This window comes from Pipistrellus kuhlii, unplaced genomic scaffold, assembly GCF_014108245.1.
Source record: "Pipistrellus kuhlii isolate mPipKuh1 unplaced genomic scaffold, mPipKuh1.p scaffold_m20_p_19, whole genome shotgun sequence".
NCBI lineage: Eukaryota > Metazoa > Chordata > Mammalia > Chiroptera > Vespertilionidae > Pipistrellus > Pipistrellus kuhlii.
This window is the reverse complement of record NW_023425504.1, coordinates 16884047-16909512: the sequence shown is the minus strand read 5'-3', so window position 1 is coordinate 16909512 and position 25466 is coordinate 16884047. Positions and strand designations below refer to the sequence as shown.

Here is a 25466-nt window from a genome sequence, read left to right as displayed (position 1 = left end):
AAACACTTAGCAGAGTCCTGGAACAGAGTAAGTACTATGGAAGATTATTTATTTATTTATTTATTTATTTATTTATTTATTTACTATTGTGATTATGGTATTATGATGATGAAGATGTCAATTTTGCAGATGAGATACAGGCCCAGAGAGCTGTAGTAACTTGCTTCAGGATGCACAGCTACTACAATTGAAAAGCATCTAGCACAGTGTGGCACTACAGTAGGTAACCAATCAACATGCTTGTTCTCTTCCTTCCTGATTTAAAACTCGACAATATTTTTGAGTCAGGCTCTACTCTAGCTAGACTGATTCAAGATGTTACCACTGACATATATTTGTGAAAATTAAGAACATTGTCTTTTTCTCACAGGTAGTTAATATGTGGAACAAAACATCAAAGAGGATTCTGGACCTTACAAAAAACAGGATCATCTGGCCCAAAGTTTTACCTGATGTAGGATAATACACTTTTCTCACAAAGAGGTCATATTTCCTTCTTAGGTCTCTGTAAAAAATCAGCAAATCACTAGCAGATAAGATTCTGAGTTTCTAGACCTTGACCTAGATCTTTATACTTTAGTTTACCTTAGATGTCAGTGCACTATAAAATGGTGCTAGTTGAAAATTTAAATAGGTTGAAAACATATTTATATCAGTACATGACTGATATATTCAGATTTTTGTCCATGGTTTTTTTTTTTTTCTAGTCTCACTCTACACATTTTCTGTGTAATCTCATTCATCCCTAGGCATCTCCTACTATAAGATACTAATAAACTCAAATCTTATATCAACAGTCCAGAACTTTGCTGAACTCTAGACACACATTTCTAACTGTCTGATGGGAAAATCCATCTGATGTCACCCAATCATTTTAAACTTAACATGTCCAGAAAAAAAAAAGAAAAAAGAAAAAAAAAAACTGTTCTCTACCCTTCATACTCCCTCCCCCATGTTCCTTGTATTGGTAAATGGATCGCCATCCTCCCAGTTTCCCAAACTTGAAATTTAGAGTAATCCTTCACTCTATTATCTCCTTCATCCTCGACAAGTAATCAATTACCAAGTCCTATCAATGCCACCACACTAATATCTCTTGAATATTTTTCTCCACCTCCACTGATATAGACAGAGTTGAGACCTTCTGAGCCTGGGCTGATTCAGTAACTTCACAGATTGTCTCCCTTTATCATTTTCCCCAATTGCAATCAATCTTCCACACCCATCACTGCTTACACATCTAAAATTATTTTATACACTTCTCATCCTAAAAATTTGAGTTCACCAAGAAATTCCCTATCACTTAAAAACTTTCTTTAATGCTTAAAGAAAAAAAAAGAACTCTTAAATTGGGTATGCAAGACTTTTCGTGATCTGGCTCCAATGTACCTTTTTCTAGCCATATTGCAATATTCACCGTTCCAGGCCTTTATGTTTTTGCACCGGCTAATTACTCTCTTAGAATGTCCTTTTCCTAGGAAGCTCTTCTTCACATTTTAAAACCTAGATCAAATATTACATATCCATAGAAACCAATTCCCATGTTCTTCCACTGGACTTTTAATTGCAATGATTTGTTTGATGTCTATTTTCTCCACAATATTATGAGTTTCAAGAAGAAACTATCATAGTCATCTCCCTCACCAGCATCTTACTCAAGGCCTGACACACAGGAAGTGCTAAATAAAAGCTAACTGAGTAATAATAGGTTATTTGAAAGGAAGTTAGGATGGCATCACAGAAGATAAAATTATCTCTTCCCCAAATTCATTTTGATCACAATGCACACAAAAAAAAAAAAAAAAAAAATCTGAAGCTGGCTAACTCATACTGACTCAGTAAAAAGTTGCTTATATTTTTAGAAATATCACTAGAAGTATATTCTTATTTAAACTAAAAACATATTAGTTCAAGCACTCTGAACTCCAGTCCCATAACCTACAACTCACAACTGTAAGTTCATATTATTTAAAGACAAAGTTACAGGGAAATATTTTAATGGGAACTACACATTTCTTAAATCATAATAGAGCCAAAAAATTCCCATAGGAAAACATTTCCCAATCGCCATGTAGGCAGAAGAATACAATTATTTTGTAACAAATTTATACTGTCTGTAGCTGAATCAATAGGGAAGATTAAAATTAATTACTTGAAAAAAACAGATATAAAACTTTTACCAATTATGTTAAGAACTTAAAATAAGCAATACAGTTAATATTAAAAAACATTTAATGTACATTTAAATCTTATCATGAATATCTTAAATCTTTAAATCAATTTAAAGTTCCTCTAGTATGAAATCCCAAAAGTCATTAGAACACAGTTGTTTTCATTTGTAATTACTACATTTTATAGGGTCTGGGGTGGTACCTGAGAATTTTCATTTCTAACAAGGTTATGGGTGATGCTGCTGCTGCTGGCCAAGATTACATACTTTGATAATGACAGATCTAGATAATCAAATCTCTTTTTTCATCTTAACGTTGACTTATTCTTTAAAAGAAAAAAGGTAACATATGCCAATATCATTATACTTTTTTCTATGTAGTTAAAAGCGTGTCTAAAACTGCTTATCTAGTCATTAAAAAAAAGAAACTCATATTTCTAGCTACCTGTTTTCTATTTATTAGAAACTTTCTTGTCAATTCATAATTGACAAACCAAGACTGTCTAAAGGATATGCTCCACAGTATGGCTGTGGCAGGAAGTATTCCAACCAAGTCTTACTTTCCCTTAAAACTGTGATGCTTAACTTTTCAGCACTGTATAGAAAGACTTATTACGTACACATCTGTTTGGTGCTCTGCACAAATCTTTCTGAAGCTCTTTTGGATGCCAAATACCTATTTGAGAATTTCTTCCGATATAGCCAATGGCTTGAAAAGCACTTGGCTGTTTACTTTTCATCTTACTACAAATTATTTATCCTTCAGTTTGTAAATGGCTATTTGTAGGATTAGACAAATTTTGCATGCTCTGATAAGAGGATTGTTGCATCCAAATTTATGTATAATCTGTAAAAAGCACATGTGACCTACAACCTCAGCTGGGCTGACATATGAAAAAGATTCACTAAGCATATGCAAGCAGTGCAGATTATTAACCAGTTAACATGAGCAAATTTGTTTTTGAAACATAAGTTTGCTCATACAAGCATCTCCCAATGAGAAATAATATTGGTTACAAAAATCCAATAAAAACATACCTTGAGTAGATTTCTCTACTTCTTTCCTCTTCCTATTCTGGCTATTGTAATTCATCCTCAGTTCTTGGTTATACTCATGCAAAGTTTCTCTGGAGTTGTATGACTGCCTTGGTTTTCTTCCATCTTCACTCTCATCAGAAGAACTAGTATAAGCTAGATCCATTTCATGCTTGACTTTAGACAGAGGCTGGTAGGGTTTGCAGTCTGTTTGCTCCATCTCTGATTAAGCAAGCTCAGTTTCATAAAAAAGGGAAGAGGAACTCCTTTAATGTGAGCAGTCCTGAAAGACAGAGGGAAAAACACAAGCTATCTTGATTTGTCCTTTTGTGAGGAAATGCATCTGGCAGATTCACAATTGGTCCTGATCATACTATCAAAGGAGAGGAGCAAAAGACAAACTAGATGACATGAAGCTAGCCGGAGGCAATAATAACACTGAGTTACATGCATACATTGTCAAGCATTTAGGAATAAGCAGGAGGTTGCAGTAACAGAAAATACTCAAAGGTAAAAGAGAGACTGACTTCAAAAATGTTTGTATTGGAATGCAAATAAAAAACAACACTGTTATATGGTGTGTACATGTTTTTAAAGTCAGTAGTTTGATTAAAAAACATAATAAGGTTTGAAAGTGGCCAGGAATACACATATTAACCCAGCACATCCCATATTTGAAATGAAAGCTAGGAGGAGAACTATATTCTGGAAAAAAAATACACCTTCTTGCCTCTGGTTTAATATTGCACTTAAGACAGAGGCTCTGAGGAAGGGAAGGATTCTGAAAGGAGCTCATGAAATAGTGTCCTTGAGGGGCACTGAGCTCTTTGTGCTCATATTGTGGCTTTTGAGCCTCAGGCTTGCAGAGCATTTTTAATGAGTTAGGTGGTGGTAAATTCTTGTTCTTCATAGCAGCGAGAGGATGTAAACAATGCTTCTGGTGAGTACACTGATATAGCAACAGCAGGATCTAAATTGGGTTTAGAAATAAAAATTTTAAACTTCATGATAAATCACTGAAAAAAAACCTTGTTCCCCAGAGAATGCAGGGCTAGGAGCCACTGAGGCTCTGAGGACAAGCCAAGGCACTATCTGCCTTATTTAGACCTAAGAGGGTCAAGAAGACCAAATGCCACCTGAGATGTCAGTCATCCGAAAAGTTTAAAGCTCTGGGAAAAATGTCCTTTTCATTCTTTACATTCTTTGACCATGATATTCATCCACTACTGCAATTTTTGCAACTTAGTCCTTTCATACAATGTTAAAAAAAAAAATACACCCTAGTTTGAAAACAAATAACTTCATTATTTTAGTTTGCAATGAAATGGACTCCTTCCTTCTTCTTCTTCAGATTTTCACCAGGTGTATTTTTCAAAGAAATCTACAGACATGTAGGTGGTGGCACCTTTATTATGGAGAGTAGCTCACTTTTTGAAATTCCTATTGAATGTACAGTAAACACATACAGGCAAAAACACTCAACGGTCATGGTCATGGATTAACTGATATGCATTCAGTGATACATAATGCTTTGTGGTAGGAACAAAGTTTCACAAGTCAAAGTGTTATTACCCTAACATAATATTAAAGTCCTTGAAGGCAGAATTTGAGTATCATACTTCTTTATGTCTCCCCATACTGTCTCCCCCATATCACTTAGCACTACTCTAGGCGCATACATAGCAGAAACTATTTAACTTCAGAAACTAAAGATCCTATAAATGGTCTACAGAGAAACCTATTTTGGTTTGAAATAATATTAACGATGAGCATACTTAGAGAAAAAACAGATAACGTACTATAAATGAATATATACTGATGATTCAACAGCAATCTAATCTCATGCTAACTCATGGCTCCATGTTTGTCTAAATACTAATAAATCCCCAATTTATAGCTCCAGCATAGATCTCATCTATGAGCACAGACATGAATATCCATCTCAATATCTCCACTTGGATATTTAAAAGGCATCTCAAACTTAGTATATTCAAAACTGAGCTCCTGATTTCCACCCACTCCTAAACTCGCTCCTCACACAGTCTTCTCCATCTTGGTAAATGGCAACTCCATTCTTCTGTTTATTCAGGCCACAGAATGTCAAGTCATCCTGGATTCCTCTCTTTCACATCCCACATACAATCCATTAGTAAAGGCTATTGTAGCTAGCTATGAAATATACGTATCCAGAATCCAATAATACCTGTCCACTGCTCTACTAAAACATTTGTTCAAGCCATAATATCTTATCTGGATTAATGTAATAGCCTCCTAATTGATCTGCTCCTTATGCCATTAGTCCCTTCTAGCATATCCCCCATACTACAGACAGAATAAAGCTTTAAAAATTGAAGTCATGCTGTCCTGTTTCCTTCTAAATAAAAGTCAAAATGACCTATAAGGCTCCCTAGAAGGTCCACCTCAACCTAACCTAACCTAATCTAACCTTTCCAAATGCATCCCCTGGTAATTGCCCTATCTCATTCACTCTAGATGCACTAGCTTTCTTGCTGCTTCTGAAAATAGGCATGTTTCCAACTTAGGGCCTCTGTAACTTCCAATTGTAAACAGGCAAAAAATGTCACTTCTCATGCTCCTTCATATCTTTCATAGCACTTATCGCCAGATGACACTATATATTTTGGTTAATTGTTTATTGTCTGCTCCATGATGGTAGGTACTTCTTTTAAAAAATATATTATATTGATTTTTTTACAGAAAGGATGAGAGAGGAATAGAGAGCTAGAAACATCGATGAGAGAGAATCATCGATCAGCTGCCTCCTGCACACCCCCCACCAGGCACATGCCCACAACCAAGGCACATGACCCTGACCGGAATCGAACCCGGGACCTCCCAGTCCGCAGACCGAAGCTCCACCACTGAGCCAAACTGGTTTTGGCAGTAGGTACTTTTCTTTGTTCCATTCATTGCTACAGCCCCAGAATAAGCACAGAGTTTGGCAGATAGTAGACATTTGACTAGTACTTATTGAATTAGTTGAATAAAAATTGCCACACCCTCACAACAGGGGAAAGAGAGAATGTAAAAATGAATAGGCCAAATTCTCTGCCCAAGAAGCTCACAACTTATGCAAGTGATAAACAATTCTACTACAAAGCAAAATGCAATGACTGTTACAAAGAAAAACAAAGTAATGATTGAGCACCAAAGATGAAGATATTGGGAGAGGGCTGTACTGGATTTGCTTATTTGTTCATCACTAATGCCATCACCACAACCACTGAAATTCCATTCAGCAACTAACTTATAAGACCAGTTTTAATTGTTTTACTTTTAGGTTCTCATTGCATGTTGCTCAGGAGATACACATTTATGTGGGGGGTCTGGACCAAGTGCCCCTAAAATATGTCACCCTGGCTTGCACATTATTTTGAAATAAAATCAATTAAAGTCCAACAAGCTCAGATACACTTTTTTAGCTCCCCTTTTTTTTCTTAAGAAATTCAGATAGAAAATCCTGCTTTAGGAAGAGAGCCTTGACTTACACTCCAAGTCTGATACATCCCACACCTTGTGTCCCGTTGTTTCTGGGTTGCCTAGAAAGATGTTTTCCTGCCACGTGTTCCACTTCTCCTCAAACACCTGTAAATCACCCACTCTCACTTCTGAGATGCAGTTTCCTATCCCCATTTTATCCTTTGTTCAAAAAATGTATTATATACTTAATATTGCATCACTGTCTTGGGGTTCTCATTCTTATGTGAATTTTCCATGTGCACTTATTAAAATGTTCATTGTCTCTTGTTAATCTTTTGAAAGTTGTTTCAATTATTCAACCAGATGGAAGAACTAAAGGGGTAAGGGAAACCTTTTCTTGATTATAGGCACTGGCTACAAGTATTTTAAAGTAAGAAATGTACCAATAGCAGACTTCCAGAGATGCATTTTTGCAGCTGAGGATTGTACTTTCACTCTTTAGTTCTTTATTCATTAAAAAATGAAAGTTTACCATGTAGGAGTGGAGAGCTATTTTCCACATAAGGACATTGACAATACGAAAATGTCAATCAAGGGTCTTATATTTTAAAATAACTTAAAATGCTTTCTGTTATAATATAGAGATAGATAGCATTTTAGTCCCTAAAACATATTTCCCATCTATCACCTGCTTTTTCTTTTTAAAAATATATATTTTATTGATTTTTTTACAGAGTAGAAGAGAGAGGGATAGAGAGTTAGAAACATCCATGAGAGAGAATCATGGATCAGCTGCCTCTTGCACACCCCCTACTGGGGATGTGCCCTAAACCAAGGTACATGCCCTTGACCAGAATCGAACCTGGGACCTTTCAGTCTGCAGGCTGAAGCTCTATCCACTGAGCCAAACCGGTTTCGGCTATCACCTGCTTTTTCAATCAAGCCTTTGGTTCACTCTGACTGGGATTAATATGGCAGAAATATAGCCAAAATAACACTTGCTCTTAAGCCTCAGTGGTTATGAATTTATTCTTCTTTAAACTGCATTAAAAACTAACAAGTTAAAGTTAAAAATAAAAAGCATAGCAATTCTACTGACTAATGTTAACTTTTGGCATCTATGATTTATCATGTTCAAATCACCCTTATTTTTTATGTATGGAAATCTAGAAATTATCTTTTCCTTCAGTGTGTTTATTTGGGGTGGGGAGAGAGAGAGAGAGAGAGAGAGAGAGAGAGAGAGAGAGAGAGAGAGAGAGAGAGAGAGAGAGGGAGGGAGGGAGGGAGGGAGGGAGGGAGGGAGGGAGGGAGGGAGGGAGGGGAGGGGAGGGAGGGAGAGAGAGAGAGAGAGAGAGAGAGAGAGAAGGGAAGGAGGTAGGGAGGGAGGGAGGGAGAGAGAGATTCCTTTAGCCATTTCAAACCATTCTTGAAGATTTAAATCGCAGCTATACATCAGCCAGGAAATGTAAGATCTATTCAAGGTTAACGAGTGTCCTTGGAAGCAATCTTCCTTTAGACCATAACATTGGTATAAATCAAGAAAAATAATCCTTCCTTATTCCCAGATCTTCAACCACAACTTCTTGTCTTAAAATTGTTTCAGCAGACCTAGAAGGCAGAGGCCACCTCCCAGATATCTTTGGGTACATGATATGAAGGCACACCCAACTCTGCAGTCCTGTGAAAGTATGGAACTGTAATTATTTACCAAAATTTTCAAAGGCAGAGCTTGAGTTCACTCACACATAGTTCACTTTCTGAAAACCAGAAAGTGGAAAAACAGTAAGAAAAATATTAATTTTTTAAATCTAACAAAGTTTAAGTTCAAATCTAATTCTGAAAAGATGCTATTCCAAATAGTCTCAAGTCAACTATAGGCTCATATTGCTTAATTGTCCTTTTTTTGCAGTCAGTGCCCAACCTGGCATACTGGAGGTCCACTGACAGGCAAATGTTACTTAGTTATGGTAGTAATATCGTCTACTCACAGAAAAACCTGTCCTACATACAGTGTATTCACATCAAAACATTAATTTCTCTATACTTTGATAATAATAAACTTTTAAAAAATGATTTTAGTTTTATTTTTAAAATTACAGTTTATATTCAATATTTTATATTAGTTTCAAGTGTACAGCATGGCGGTTAGAAAATTACATACTTTATAAAGTGTTCCTCCCAATATTTCTAGTACCCACCTGAAACCATACATAGTTATTACAATATTATTGACTATAATTCTTACACTATGCTTTACACCCCCATGACTATTTTGTAACTACTAATCTCTACTTCCTCTTCCTTGCACCTTTTTCACCCAGTCCTCCAACCCCAATACCCTCTGGCAACCATTAGTCTATTCTCTGTATCTATGAGTCTGTTTCTGTTTTATTTCTTTGTTTATAATGGTGTTTAGACTCCATATATAAGTGAAATTATATGGTATTTGTTTTTTTCCTACTGACTTATTTCACTTAGCATAATGTCCTCTAGGTCCATCCATGCTGTCACAAATGGTGTAAGATTTTATTCCTTTTTCTGGCTGAGAATATTAGCCATGGCCCTCTCTTAGTGGTCTTAGGTACAACAGGTTCCATCTCTCAAGGCCTCTAATTTCTATAAATGTAATAAGGAGATTATATTATCCCAAAGAGATTTTCCAGCTCTAAAATCCCACAATTGCACATGAAATTGAAATATAGGTTGACAAACCAAAACAAAGCACAGTGGGTATATTCAAGGCTAAGTTTACATTATTTATCATTCCCCCTCCCACCTGTCCTTTCACTTCCTTCCCTCTTCCTCTTCCCATCCCTGTTATACACATTCCAATCTATTATAAGATAGCTTCACTAAAATGTTACTTTTGAGTCCATCCACAGGTCTGTGTATATACTGCATCAAAGCATTAGGACTAACCTCTCTTCCTCTTCCTCTATCCTTTTATTTTTTTCCATTTCTCATTCTTAATCAGATATAACTAGAGGCCCAGTGCATGAAATTCATACATAGGGGGAGAGGGTCCCTTAGCTTAGGATGCACCCTCTCACAATCCGCAATTCCTCAAGGGATGTCTGACAGCTGGCAGTCAGAACAGTCAAACATCCTTCTCACATTCTGGGATGCTGTCTCCTAACCACTCACCTGCCTGCCTGATCACCCTTAACCACTCTGCCTTTCTGGCTGATCGCCCCTAACTTCTCGCCTGCTTGCCTGATTGCCCCTAACTGCCCCTGCCTTGGCCCCTGCTGCTTTGGCTTCATCCAGAAGGATGTCCGGAATGATGTCTGGAAGATCATTCGGCTGTCCAGTCTAATTAGCATATTATGCTTTTATTTTTATAGATGCTCCTCCAAATGAAAAATGTTCCTGTTCCATCCTCAGCAAAGACAGGCCTGTCCTATTGATAGCAGCTATTTATTAGTTGGGGTCTTCACCAAAAAGGCTCACTCCACTCAAGAAAAAAATTAAAGGGTCATAGGACAGGGTCATAGGGTCAAAGGGTCATAGGGTCAAGGAGAGCAGACATTCATAGCACAACAGACAGAGGAAAGGATGCCACCAATTACCAGGAGAATACCTACCAAAGGGGATAGAACTCTTTGCAAATATTACAATAACTTTTCCTTAACCAGACCTTTAACATGAATTCAGATTGACTGATTCAGAAAAACCTGGATTTAGGGAGACCTTAAAAGTAATGTGAGCTCTTGGCTGATTTTTCTCTCACCTTTCTTTGTTTTACTTAAGGAATCACTTACATAGTAATCTATTGTGGGCAAGAGAAGAAGCTATAAAAGTAACATAATCACTTGAATCTTTACAAAATTGAGGAAGAAATCTCCACCATAGCCCTACCAGCCTGTAAGTGTGACTGCTGTCACTCTGGTCCATTTCCTTATACACATACATTTTTGTCATGTTGCTTCTGTGAAAGAAAAGAGCCACAAGCTAACCTGACAAGCTCAGGGAAGGCCTTCGTGGCAGTCTTGCAAACCCAGAGACCTAAGGTAACCACAAAAGATGGTTTGAAAATTAAATATCTAATAGGTTATAGTAGGTAGTCATGTCCCAGATATTTTCCCAGACAAAGATTAACTTTGATCTTTTTACTGAGCCCATTTGCCTTTTTGCCTCTAAGATAACATATCTGTGAGATGTCTGGGTAACTTGTAACTTCCCTTTTTCCGGAGCCCCTGGGGAACAACCAAATGTGGTGGGCGCCAGGACAGATGCCTCAAATTCCTTCTTTATCATGTTAATTGTTCCTGCACTCACATGAGTATATATCCATCATTTTACTTTTTATCCAATCCCAGGAGTTTCCCACGGCTTTGCTTTAACCCGCCTCCTTACTACATCACCAATGAATTTCATGTAACTCACCTATGTCCCTCCTTTGATTTCAGTGTATAAATAGAGAAATGTAACTCGCCATTCTTCAGAGCATTATCTCAATCCATTGAGGTTTTGCTTCCCGGCAATTGTCGACAGTTTTGGCTCAAATAAACTCATTAAAAAATTCTTTACAGGTTTCAATGGTTTTTTTCGTTAACACTTCCTTCATTATAGATGTTTTCTGCATGTTTCTACACCATTTCTATAACTGTGATTTTTAAGAGCAGTGCAGAGTGGATGTACTATTTACATGCCCATTCCCTATTATTGGGTATTTTCATTTTTCCCTCCCCATTTAAAGTCTTAAACTAAATTAATATTGAAACAGGAATTTTAGGGGGATATAAGCAGGTTCCGGGGATTTTTAGAATTGGGGCCCATGGGGAAAAACAAACAAACAAACATAAGGCCATAGATTGGGAGAAGGTACATCTCCATAACACAAGGAAGCCAGGTGCAGGGAGCAGCAATAGTTGCATTTACATAAGACAAGGGCTTGGAAGTCCTTTATATTCCAAAAGGTGTATGCTTACAAAATAAAGAAGGAAGGAATCCCAGAAAGAAAAGAACAATAAGGGAGGAGGGCATCACTTGTCCCATGTGGTATTTGACCTTTGAGTTCAGGACTCACTAATAGTAACCAATTGGAAAGGGAATATTGACAAATCAGAGGGGCTATCAGGACACAAGAACTACAGCAATTATAAACCATGGAGAAAGGAAGTTTGTGGGACCCTTTCCCCCTCCCCACTTGGGAGTCCATTCTGTGGGACTCTTTCCCTCTCCCCATGTGGGAGTCTATACTTGTTCTTCAATAAATCTCCACCTTTGCTCTACTACCCTCTGTCCATGGATTCATCCTTCAACTCTGGCAGACAAAGAATCCTGGTTCCAGTCCAAAATGTTCATATCAATATGAATATAACATGAACACCTTCAACATTTTTATTATTTCTTTAGGATGGACTCCACAAAGTTAAATTAATGAACCAATAAGTTTGAACATTTGGGAGCTTTGGGGTAGATTTACACTGCCATGACAATGTGTGGGAACAATCTTTTCTCACTGTACTTTTGACAACTTTGCGTGTTATTTTTTAATGTCTATTTGAAATAATTAAAAATATATTCTTTTAGTTTGCACTTCTTGCTTATCAGCGAGGCTGAATATTTTCCTACATGTGTTTGCTAGTGCTATTTCCTTTCTTCTGCATAAAGTATTTATGGCTATTGTGCATTTAACCACTGGGGATCTTAGTAAGTTTTTTAAAACTAAACTATACTGGTGCAATAAAACAAACAAATCAAGTCTTTATAGTATTTGCTGAAAGTATCTACCATAGCTTGTTTTTTTTTCCACTTTTTATTTTTGACCATTTTAGATGAAAGAACATTATATTAGGAAAGCATAATCACTGTCCAGACATAAACCAGTTGCTTTAGAAACATATGACAAACTTGGTATAATTGAGAATTTTTCTAAAAATAATTTGTTAGTTTCTAATTACAAACAGCTGTTCGATGGACTTCATTTAAGTTATTCACCAAATAAATTGTAGTTTGACTGAATTCTAATGTTTAAAAAAATTAATTGTTGTGTGATAGGAGCCTAGATAGTTACATTAAGCCTAAGGCACTAAAGTTTGACTTTGTCATGGAAATTGCCAGTTACTTGGTCTCATGAATGCAACCATGACATTTTAGTAAATCAAAAGAGAAATACAACATTATGTTTTAGGAGAGAGGTTGAGAATTTTATGTACTACATATGGAACTGATTATCTAGGAAATGATGGCTTTCTAAGTAGACTACTTTTGTGGTACAAGGATATCCTATTATATGGAAGAGATAACACTCAAGTGTTGAAATTCTTCTTACTACTTTGGTTCACATGGATTTGTTTACGCTAATAGTTCTATTAGCATTTTTTTAAAAAAAATCTTACAATGGGAGATTAAAAGGTCCTTCCAGGAAAAATAATTCTTCAAAACTGGTATGACTCAGGAAGATGGCGGCATAGGTAAACACCTAAACAGCTGCCTTGCACAACAATATCAAAACTACAACTAAAAGACAAAATGTCTATCACCAAGAACCACGGGAAAGCTGGCTGAGTGGAAATTCTACAACTAGAAGGAGAGAGAAAAGAGCATTCAGGGCACAAGTGCTGAAAAGCTGAGGTAAGGGAGGCACGCTCAATCTTGGCTGGCAGTGGATCCTGGCTGGTGGTGGGCTTTGCTTTTTTCAAGTCAAAGGGAGACAAGCTCCCGATTTCTCTGAAATCCAGTTTTGGGGGAGAAACAGGGGACTCCAACTCCTACAGGGAGAAGCTGGACTGTCTACCATCAGGTCAGAAAGTGAGGGTGACTTCCTTGCAGAGCTGCACACAGGAATAGTTGCTTGCTGTGCCGGAACACAGGACACGGGGACGCTGTCGGAAGCACTGGAACAGCTGGCTAGCAGCCATCACTGTTTGCCACACCCTAGCCTGGTGACACCCTGACACTCCACCCCACACTACCTGCAAGCCCACCCAAACTCCAAGAAGCTGCTTTTGCATATGAATGGCCTTCCTTATCACAGCATAACCTAACAAACTTGCAACCCTGTTCAGAAAGTTCCAAAGCCTCCAAGCCCCAAGCAGGGAGGAGAGGACTTTGATTCTCGCTGCAGTTCTTGCTGGGTGGCCTCAGACAGTAACTGACCTGCACCCCATTGGAGACCCAGAAGCCAGTCTACCTAGTGGTCAGTGTGAGACACCAGATTTCAACTCCTCACATCCATAAGTGACACATTTGGGAGCACCAAAGCCCCACTGAAACAAGGCTTACACCATAAGCAGGTCTCCAGTGCAGCATTTCTTCCAGTATAGACACAATAGGTCCTCATAGCCAATTGGCTTGGAGGTCAGTACCTCCCAGTGTATCAACAGCAATCAAGGCTAAACTACACCAAGACTTTGCACTCAACCCACAAAGGGTATACCAATAGCATCCTCCTCAGGTAATTGGGGATGCTGAGCCACTGACCCTTATATTAATAGGTCACCTATCACACAAAGCCACTCCATCAACACAGGGAAGCAGCCAAAATGCAGATTCACAGAAACATGTCACAAATGAAAAAAAAAAAAATGGAGGAAAGCAAACTACTGGACAACACAGAGTTAAGAACCACATTTATAAGGTTACTCAAAAATCTTCTAAAAGTCGTCGAGAAACTTGAAAAGACCTTCAAGAACCTTAATTACAAGGCCAAAACAATGGAAAAGGACCAGTCAGAAATTAAGCATACACTGTCTGAAATAAAGAATATACAGAAACTCAACTGTAGAACAACATACCCCAAGAATCAAACCAAAGATCTGAAATATAAGGAAACAAAAAACATCCAACCAGAAAAACAAAAAGAAAAAAATAATCCAAAAATATGAAGATAGTGTAAGGAACCTCTGGGACAACTTTAAGCATACCAACATCTGAATTTTTGGGGTGCCAAAAGAAGAGAGAGAGCAAAACATTGAAAACCTATTAGAAGAAATAATGATAGAAAACTTTCCCTCCCTGGTGAAAGAAATAGACTTACAAGTTCAGGAAGTGCACAGAACCCCAAACAAGAGGAATCCAAAGAGGGCCACACCAAGACATATCATAATTAAAATTCCAAGGGCAAAAGACAAAGAGAGAATCTTGAAAGCAGCAAGAGAAAAACAGTTACTTATAAGGGAGTATCCATACGACTGTCTGCTGATTTCTCAACCGAAACTATACGGGCCAGAAAGGAGTGGCAAGAAATATTCAAAATAATGATCAGCAAGAACCTACAACCAAGATTATTCTACTCAGCAAAGCTATCATTCAGAATTGAAGGTCAGATAAAGAGCTTCATTACAATAAAAAGCTAAAGGAGTTCATCACCACCAAACCAGGATTACATGAAATGCTGAAGGGTATTTTTTAAGAAGAAGAAAAAAGTAAAAATAAAAATTATGAACACCAAAAAGACATCAAATACATACCTATCAACAAGTGAATCTAAAAATCAAGTGAATAAAAAACCTGAAGAAAAGAATTGACTGGTGAATATAATAGAATCAGGGACATAGAAAGGGAGTGGACTGACAATTCTCAGGGGGAAGAGGGTCTGAGGGATGTGAAGAGATTGGACAAAACTCTTACACCTGTGGATGAAGACAGTGGGGGGGCGGGGTAAAGGCATGGAGTGGAGTGGGGAATCAGGTGGAGGGCAGCTATAGGGAGGAGAGTGGGAAAGAGGAATACCTGGCTTCTAGTTTGTGTGTGTGTGTATCATGAGACACCACTTTACACCTGTTAGAGTGGTCATTATCAACAAAACATAATAAAATAAAATTATGTTCTAGGCCCCAAGAAGTTTGTGAAACTTGTGTGTAATAATTCGAACAATAAAGATTTATTTAAAATATAAAAAAAACTGGTATGACTCAATTCTGAGAACAGCTAGAGAGGATGTCCTCCTGGTGCCTATGCAGGCTCTTTAGTCCATTTTGAAAGAGAAACATATAAGTCACTTAATTTCACAACTAAAGAGTGATAATTAATTAATCTCACAACTCTTTTTGTACATGTTCTGTTGTTTTTCTAACTGCTTTTATCCTTTGTTCTTATTATTTTTGGATAAAAACTCCAAACATTTTTTATAAATACTGATGCTGGGGCACATGAGGCAAATGGAGAGAGAGAAAAAAGAAGTGAATAGAAAAGTTGCTGGTGTCACTAGATTCCACAAAGAAACTCTAACCTGGAAGTTGTTTTTAAAAGAAACTTAACAGCCAGAACTCTAGACCAATTACTCTGAACGTTTACTCCCATTTAGTGTTCTCCAGTGCTGCTTAGTGATCTGGACTTCAAAGTACTTCCTTCAACACACACACAAGTTTCACAAACTTCTTGGGGCCTAGAACATAATTTTATTTTATTATGTTTTGTTGATAATGACCACTGTAACAGGTGTAAAGTGGTGTCTCATGATACACACACACACAAACTAGAAGCCAGGTGCACAAATTTGTGCATGGGTGGGGTCCCTCGGCCTGGCCAGGGCCAATTGGGGCCATCTCAACCAGTCCTAATTGGGGCCATCAGGGCCGGCCAGCTGAGATGGACTGCAGGAGGTTGGCCAGCTGCCAGGGGAGGGACCTTGGGAGGTTGGCTAGCCACAGGAAATGGGCCATGGGAGAGGACTGATCACCAGGGGGCATCTCCTGCATTGAGTGTCTGCCCCCTGGTGGTCAGTGCGCATCATAGTGACCAGTAGTTCAGTTGTAATGGTCGCTTAGGCATACACATACACACACACACACACACACACACACACACACACACACACACACTAGAGGCCCAGTGCACAAAATTTATGCACTTGGGGGAGTCCCTCTGCCCAGACTGTGCCCCCTCACAGTCCAGAAGCCCTCAGGGGATTTCCAACTAATGCCTTAGGCCCACTCCCCATCAGTTGGACATCCTTAGCACTGTCGTGGAGGCAGTAGAGGCTCTTGCCATTGCCTCTATGCTCTCCAGCCATGAGCCCAGCTTAGGGCTTCTGGCTGAGCAGAGTTTCCCCTATGTTAAAGGTTTACTGAGTATTTAATAATATCCAATAGATAAATGGCAACAGCTAAGGGCATGCCAAAATCAGAGTCCAGAATCTATGGTTTATATTTCAAATTCACTGAGATAGTGATTTTTTTTTAAATTGTATAAGTACCTACAACATCTCTATCCCTTAGTAATTTTAAAATAATAATGCATCCCTAAGTTGCAGTGACAACTACCTTTATCACAACATCTCTTTTGGAACTGAAACAACTTTCTAAAGTAATTTCAAATTATCTTTCTCTTATAACTTCTCAATATCCTTTGTGGTGGATTATGTAAATGAGCTAAACTATTCATATGGGAAACAATTTTCAAGAAAATTGAAGGTAGCTCAATGTATAAAAAGCTTTTTTACTTTTTTGAGAAGAACAATAGCTGCTTATTTCCCAAGTAAACAATCACATTCAATTCATTTTTTTACAATGAATCCACTGGGGTTTTGTACATTCCATAGTAATTTTAGCATTAACATACTTATCCAAAATGTAGCATCAAATTTAATATGCTATCTTGAAACGTTATAAGCTTTAAATATGGTATTGAACAACCAAAGATATCACTTTCTTCTAGTTTGCAAATAACAAGCATTAGCATAGCTCTCTATTGCCATCCATCTTCTCCATTAGTTCAGTCAAATCTACATTTTACCTATAACCCTCTCAAGTTTCATGCATAACAGCTGGGAGCAGAAATATTTTTATTGCTTACTACTTGAACTTCATTTTCAATTATCTTAAATATGAGAGAGAGAAAGTAGCTAACCAAATTAACTTAACTTACGATACAAAGAAGTAGACCCTTAAATGACTTAATTGTAAAGGTAGAAACAGGTTAATAATTGGTTGCAGAGGTTTGAACTAAGTATTTTGATTTTCTTGGTAAAACCTAACTAGAGAAAAGGCAGCAGGTCATATTACAAAGAGCCCTATGAGAGAATCCTAAAATGTAAGTTCTAGACCAGGCTTTGTGATAAAGCAGTGTGCCACCATTCTCTTATCTATAAAGGGGAGGGAGATTTAATATCATTAATCCTATGAACCTCACAGGGCTTCTATAGCTAGCACATGAAAATAATATGATTGAATTTTTTAAACATACAAGTGCCATAGGAAAGCCCCCAATATAAGTTCAATTGTCAACTTGCTTAATTAAAAGGACTAGAAAGAAGATTCAACAACTCTAAGAATGTTACATCCATAATTGCATTTAATTCTTTTTTTTAATATATATTTTATTGATTTTCCACAGAGAGGATAGGAGAGGGATAGATAGCTAGAAACGTCGATGAGAGAGAAACATTGACCAGCTGCCTCTTGCACAACCCCCTACTGGGGATGTGCCTGCAACCAATGTACATGCCCTTGACCAGAATCGAACCTGGGACCTTTCAGCCCGCAGACCGACGCTCTATCCACTGAGCCAAACCGGTTTCGGCCATAATTGCATTTAATTCTTGAAAATTTCATAATTAGGTATTTTTCTCATTTAACAAATGACAAAAAAAAAAAAAAAAAAAAAAAAAAAAAAAAAAAAAACCAGAGACATGAAAAGGTTAGGTAATTTTACCAAGATCACACAGCTGATAGAGCTATTAGAATTCAAATAAAAAAGGCCCAGCTCCAGAGCCTATATGCTTAATCTCTTTGCCATACAAGGGTCACAGATTCTCTGATATAAGACTCAGAAGAAGTAGAAGGAACCAGAGTGGAAAACTCAGGCAAGACTTTAAGGTTGCAGCTTAGAAGGAGATCAAGTAGCCTCTAGAGCTTGCACAGCATCTAAAAGGTATTTTGCATTGCTTATGTAACAAAATAAGCTTTCTGGGCAAGGATGACATAAAGAGGCCCAGAAAAGAGGAAATTAAGACCTGAGTGGAAGGGTCCCAAAATGCTATGAGTGAAACCAATGAAACTATAAAGACATGAGTATTCTGCAAGGTTACCAAGTGTGGGTCTGCAACACAATTACTCTTGTCTACCATGATTTGCATTTACTGGACACCGCAGAAGAAAAGATATTTTAATTGACTTGGTGTTGCTGGGTCAATGTGTGATCAGTCTGATACAGATCTCTGCCCCATTCCAGGACACAAGGAGGAAATTTACTAGACTTCCTCAGCTTCCTACCAATAATACACAGTAAGAACACAGCACAGATCGCAATGCAATTTTCACCTTTGTGATTCCCTCTTCTAATATCTTAAGTTTCCATATTCACCTACAGGGAGTAATACAATATAATTACAACTGGGTTGCCTCCATAGAGAATCAAGGTTGGAATAATGTAGTAGGAAGGTCATGGAACTTGAAGTCAGTAAGTCTGAGATTGGGCCCATCTTGTGCCACTTACTGTATGACATTGAATAAATCAGCTAACCTCTCTTCCTTTGCATAATAAAGGCCAAATGGCAGCCTCTCTCAGAGTGCTGGCAGAAATATTCTCACTAAATAATATATATGAAAATACCATGTCAATTGTAAAGTATTTTATAATTACCATTGTCAATTAATAAAATTTGAAATTATAAATGTATCGATTCTAGGTTACCTATTGTTTTGAAAAATGTTACTCAGGGAGTCAATGTTACTGATATTTTTGTTTTAGTCTTGGTTTATTTACTATTTCTTTATTAAATAGCTTTATTGAAGTATCATTTACATAATATACAATTCATTTATTTCAAATGTAAAATTCAAAGATATGGGGTACATTTATAGAGTTATAAAACCATGACCACCACCCATATTTAAAAAATTCTTTCACCCTAAAGATAATTCCAATATACTTTCTGTCTCTATGGATTTGCTTATTCTGTACATTTTCTGCAAGTGGAATCATACAATATGTGGTCTTCTACATCTGAGTTCTTTCATAACACTTTTATAATGTTCTTGTTCATCCATGTTGTGACATGTGTCAGTATTTCATATCTTCTTTACTTCTGAATATAATCCTTTTTTACATGTTGTGTTAAATTTGAAAATATTTTTGCTAAGGATATTTGGCCTTTCTTTTTCATCTCTTCTTCTGGGAGTCCTTTTATTATGAATATGTTGATATTTTTGTTGCTGCCCCACATGTACCTGTGGCTCTGTTCATTCTTCTTTGATTTTTTTTCTGACTGTTCTTCACAATGGACAATTTCTATATGTTAAACATTCGAGTTACCAAACCCTTTCTCCCAACCTGAATCTGCTGTTGAGTTCCGTAGTGAACATTTCAATTATTGTGCTTTCCAATCATAGAATTTCCATTTTGTTCTTTCTATAATTCCTACTTCCTTCTTCAAAACCACTACTTTGTTCATTTTTGTCATTCTTTCCATTAAGTCTGTATTCATGGTTTCCTTTCCTTTTTTGAACATAATAATAGTTGCTTTGAAGACCTGTTGGCTAATTACTACATCAAGAGACAGAGACAGTTCAAATTGACTTTTTTTTTCCTGAGTGTGTCATGCTCTCTTAATTTTTTTTGTATAATTCTTTTTTTTGTAGAAAAATGGACATTTTAATTATATATCAGGATTTTTGTTATATTCTTTTATTTTTTTTAATATATTTTATTGATTTTTTTACAGAGAGGAAGGGAGAGAGATAGAGAGTTAGAAACATTGGTGAGAGTCATCGATCAGCTGCCTCTTGCATGCCCTCTACTGGGGATGCGCCCGCAACCAAGGTACATGCCCTTGACTGGAATCGAACCCGGGACCCTTCAGTCCACAGACCTACACTCTATCCACTGAGCCAAACCGATTTCAGCTATATTCTTTTATTTTAAGCCTGGCTTACTAATAGTGAACTCTCTTTGTAGTTTTGTGGTCAATGATTGTACAGAGATTGTGCTAAACCATCTCAAGCCTGTAAGGGTTTTATTTTCTGCCAGTAGATCTGTGTGTGAGAAAGGGAGCACATTCAAAGTTCATACCATTTTTAAGTTTGCCATAACTTTTATTTTCCATTGAGCCTTTATATATCTCCTCTGTGCACTGCCAGAGTGTGTGGCTGGCTTGAGCCCTCTCAAGTCTCCACTGTCTGCTGCATATGTGCACAGTCTTAGGAATATGTTTTCACAACCTGAAGTTAGCAGAATTGTTGGCCCTTCTTACTGGCCCAACTTCACCAAGTTGGTCACTTCTACCAACAGTGTCACTAGACAAGGGCATCATGCAACTCTCCACATCAAGTGAACCACCTACCATGATAGTTCAGCTACAGTTCTTAATCCTGCCCCACCATGAGAATTGATCAATCTGAGGGAGTGGGTTATGAGCATCTGCAGGCAAAAATACCATATATTCCCACTTTTATTACCCAAAGTAAAATAGTTTATTCAAGTATAACTGATTGTTGGATTTTTGTAGGCTTTTGGTTGATTTCCAGAATGCATAAGGGGTTGTTTTTGTCAACTTGTCAAGTTTTATAATTCATAGATGATTTTTAAGAAATGGATACTCAGTAGGACATAGCCAGAAAACCTGCCTAAATCACTGATCTATCAATGGCAAAAATTTATAGACAGGTTATATATTAGGATTTGTGAGGTTTTGCTTAATATTTCAAAGACAATATTAAAAAAGCAATGTAAAAATTCTTGTTAATAATTTTATATTGATTATATATTAACAGGATATTTTGATATATTAGGTTAAGTAAAATATGTTATTAAAATTAATTTCACCTGTTTATTTTTTTTCCTTTTTGTGGCTTCCAAAATTTAAAAAATATCTATGTGTCCTGCATTGTATTTCTATTAAGCAACCATATCTAGATCTAACATCCAATTTATAGGAAGTACCAGAACAGAGAAATGAATCAAATAATGCAATAGGGATGCAAATTGTATAGGAAAAATATTTAGATTCAACAAATAAATTGCAAAAAAAATAGTAGAAAGGGAAATATACAGACTAAAAGAGATGTAATGAGTACATCTACAAATTATAATATGTATACCTTTCTAGGATTCTCATTCGGACTAAGAAATAAAAAAATAAAAAACTACACATACATTATGTGATAGTCTGGGAAATTTGGAAAAGTACAGCATATCTGATTATATTAAAATGTATTGTTTATTTTTAAGGTGAAATATGGTATTATAGTTATAGTTAGGCTAAAGAGAGTCTTCACATCTTATAATCAGATGCTGAAGTTTTATTGATAAAATTATATATCTTAAACTTATTTCTAAAAGTTTTGGTAGGTAAGAGAGGGAATTGAGTGGGGAGGTAAGTGAAGTAAAATTTCCCATGCCTTGAAAATTGTTGAAGTTATATGATGGGTGAGTGTTGGGGTTCATTCAATCATGCTCTCTTCTTTTATATGTTTAAACTTTTAGATAATAAAAAGTTAAAACAAAAACAGTTTTTAGAAATTGTTGATAATTTGATATATTAGGTTAAGTTCCTATTCCAATGTAGGGCACACATGGTACAATATTAAATAAAAGATATAAAACTGAATTAATAATGAAAAATTGTTAAAATTAGTTTCATGGGAACAAAGGGTGATTACAAAGAACTTCAACTTTCTATTAAATTCTCCTTAATTAGCTTTTATTAATTTTTAATCAGAAAAGCAGTATGCCTCATACATAAAAGTTTATTACCAATTATTTGAACAAAATTTAAACACTGAAAGGAAATAGATCAAAATACTGGTTGGAGTAAAAGTGGGTTTACAGTTGTTTGTATGGAAAATAATATAATAATTAGTAAATAATAATACAAGAAGAATGTCTGTGTTTCACATACTCACAACTATAAACCCACTTTTACCCCCACACTGGTGTGGGGTATTGTGTGATTATACTAGGGGCCCAGTGCAAGAATTCATGCATCTTAAAAGGAACTGTGGGCCACAAAGCTATGATAGGCACAGGGGTGGGTCTCGGCACATCATCCATGCCCCCACCCAGCCCTCCTGCCATGGCCCCCAGTCCTCTATCTGCTGGCAGTCTAGCTCCCACCACTGCTACTCCCACACGCTGATGGCGTCAGGCCTGCTCACACCCACTGACAGCACAGAGTGATTAGGACCACCAGCAGCAGCAGATACAGTGGGGCTGGCACTGTCAGCAGGTGCTAGTAGAGGCTGCTACCCCAATCATCCCTCAGGAGCAGGGGTAGATGGAGAAGCCCTCAAGGGCAATCAGTGGCAGCCACCACTTGCACCCACTGATGATGCTGAGTGATCGGAACTGGCACCAGGCACTGGCAGCAGGTGCAAGCAGTGGCTCTGGTGCTGGCAGTAGGTGCAAGTGGGGCCAGCGCTGGCAGCAGGTGCAAGCACCAGGTAGACTGTGGTGCAGGGAACAAAGAATTTTCAGTAACCACCAGAGACTCGCCCCAATGACAGCAACTGACACCCCCACTCACCTGTTCCACATCCTACCGCAGCCAACACTCACCATGTTCTGCACACACACCCTGGTGGTCAGCGCATATCATAACAACTGGTTGTTCGGCTATTCCAGTTGATCTGTTGTTTGGTTTATTTGCATATTAGCCTTTTGCTATATAGGATTTTTGTGTGTATTTTATATGCATTGTTTTTATTTCCTTTATATTTTCTTCATTTCTTACTTTGAGGATATATTATTTTTCATCAGAAAAATAGAAATACTAACTTTTGTATAAAAAACTTCAATTTTGGACTTTGCTTTCTGCTCTATGTTCATTCAGATGTGTGGCTATCCAGCCATCTATTAGATGGTATATATTAATAATTCATATTTTGCAAAGCACTTGTAGACATTTTCAAATGTTTGAATTTAACATACAGTATTGAAGTTTATATGCATACACCCCCCTCTGACATAGCACATTGGGAGGATATTATTAATCCCACTTTCAGACAGGAAAACAGAACCTCAAATATTTGTAAAAATAGTAAGGCAGTAATAGACCTTTGATAAGAACCCAGGTTTCATTACTCCTAGTCTAGTGCTCTTTTCAATATAACATGTTGCCTCCCATAAAGAATATCAAACTTAGAATACAATTAATTTGGTAATAATTAAAATAAATTAGGCCAAATTAAATTGAAGTTATTTACAGCAATCAATTGTACTATCCATTTTGCGTATCTGCAACCAAAAGCCATGTGCAGAAAAGAGGCACTCAAAATGAAATAACAGGGAGGAAGCAGAAGAATTCTGTGACATATGGCATGCTTGCTGATGAAATCAAAGGTATGTTTCATGCCAGCTTTTGGTCTGCAAAGTGTCGTTCATTTCACTAAGAGGCATACCACATGCTAGGAAATGCACAACCTCCTAGCCCTTTCTTCTGAAATCTAAACCCATGAGAGCATGGACTTGGCATGACTTGATGGAACATTAAATGCAATATGCTTGACCCATTTGTGGGTATAAACTATCCAGATTATCCACTATGGAGAAGGACTCTAGGTTGTCATCTGGATGTCCCTATCAGCTCATAAAAACTAGGATTACAACTGACTCTTAGGTTTATCTATGGCAGTGGAATAAGGATTTATAATTTCAGATAATGAAAATAATGCTCAGAAAAGTTAAATCAGAAAGTGGATGAAGAATACTAAGAATGTAGGGCAGAAGTAGCTATGTGCTCTTATTCTATATAATAAAGAGGTAATATGCAAATTGACCATCATGCTCTCACAATATGGCTACCTACAACCAAGTCAGCAGAGGGGTTAGTGAGGGAATGACCAAATGACTGAACAAGCAGGTTGTGTGTGGAAACCAAGCCAGCAGGAGGGTTAGTGAGGGAAGACCAAATGACTAAACAAGAAGTTTGCGTGGGATGACCAGGCAGGGAGGGGCATTAGTGGGGGATGATCAAATGACTGAACAAAAAGGCTGCAAAGGGTAACTAGGCTGGTGGGGGGCGCAGTTTGTGGTGACCAGGCCCCAGGCGGAGCAGTTAGGGATGATCAGGCCAGCTGGGGCGGGGGGGGGGGCAGTTAGGGATGATCAAGCTGGCATGCAGAGGAAGTGAGGGGCAATCAGGCAGGTGAGCGATTAGGAGTCAGTGATATAAAATTGTGATCCGGGGATTGGGCCTAAACCAGCATTCAGACATCCCCTGAGGGGTCCCGGATTGGAGAGGATGAAGGCTGGGCTAATGCCCCCCCCCCCCCCCAATGCACAAATTTTGTGCACAGGGCCACTAGTACAGAATAATATTTTGCACCTTTTTTACCATGGGTACTGGGGGGGGTTTTGTGTATGGTTTTTTTTTGCCCATTAGTTTGGTAAAAAAAAAAAAAAAAAAAAAAGATCTGATCATTGCAAGTAAGGCAACCTCACCTCCAGCAGGGAAGGGAGATACTGGGGAGAAAGGTACCATGGGCTATTTAAAGAAGGTATCTCTGTAAAAAAAATTTTTAAATTTTATATTTATTAAGTTGATTGGGGTGACATTGATCAACATGAAAAAGGTTTCAGGTGTGGATTTCTATGTTACATGATCTGTATATTGCACCGTGTGCCCACCACCCAAGTCAAATCTTCTCCTGTCACCTTACATTAGGACCCCCTTTTCCCCCCATCCCTTTTCCTCTGGCAACCGCCATGCTGCTGTTTGTGTCCAGGAGTTTCAGTTTTATATCCCACATATGAGTGAAATCATATGGTTCTTAGCTTTTTTCTATTTGACTTATTTCACTTAGCATAATGTTCTCAAGGTCCATCTATATTGTTGCAAATAGTACTATTTCATCCTTTCTTGTGTAAATATTTAAGAACAAGAAATTGTTGCTTTGCTACAAGAACCTTTGCTAACAGTTCAGTAGAAACTAAA

At 37.4% G+C, this 25466-nt stretch overlaps 1 protein-coding gene across 1 annotated transcript in view; it reads right to left on the bottom strand.

Moving 5' to 3' along the window:
- TENM1 (teneurin transmembrane protein 1) overlaps positions 1 to 25466 on the bottom strand; it is a 938436-nt gene that overhangs the window by 619714 nt on the left and 293256 nt on the right. The window contains exon 4 of the mRNA XM_036443384.2: positions 3209 to 3488. Coding sequence (XP_036299277.1) covers positions 3209 to 3425 — 217 coding nt within the window. The 5' untranslated portion in view covers positions 3426 to 3488. The remainder of the gene's footprint in view (positions 1 to 3208; positions 3489 to 25466) is intronic.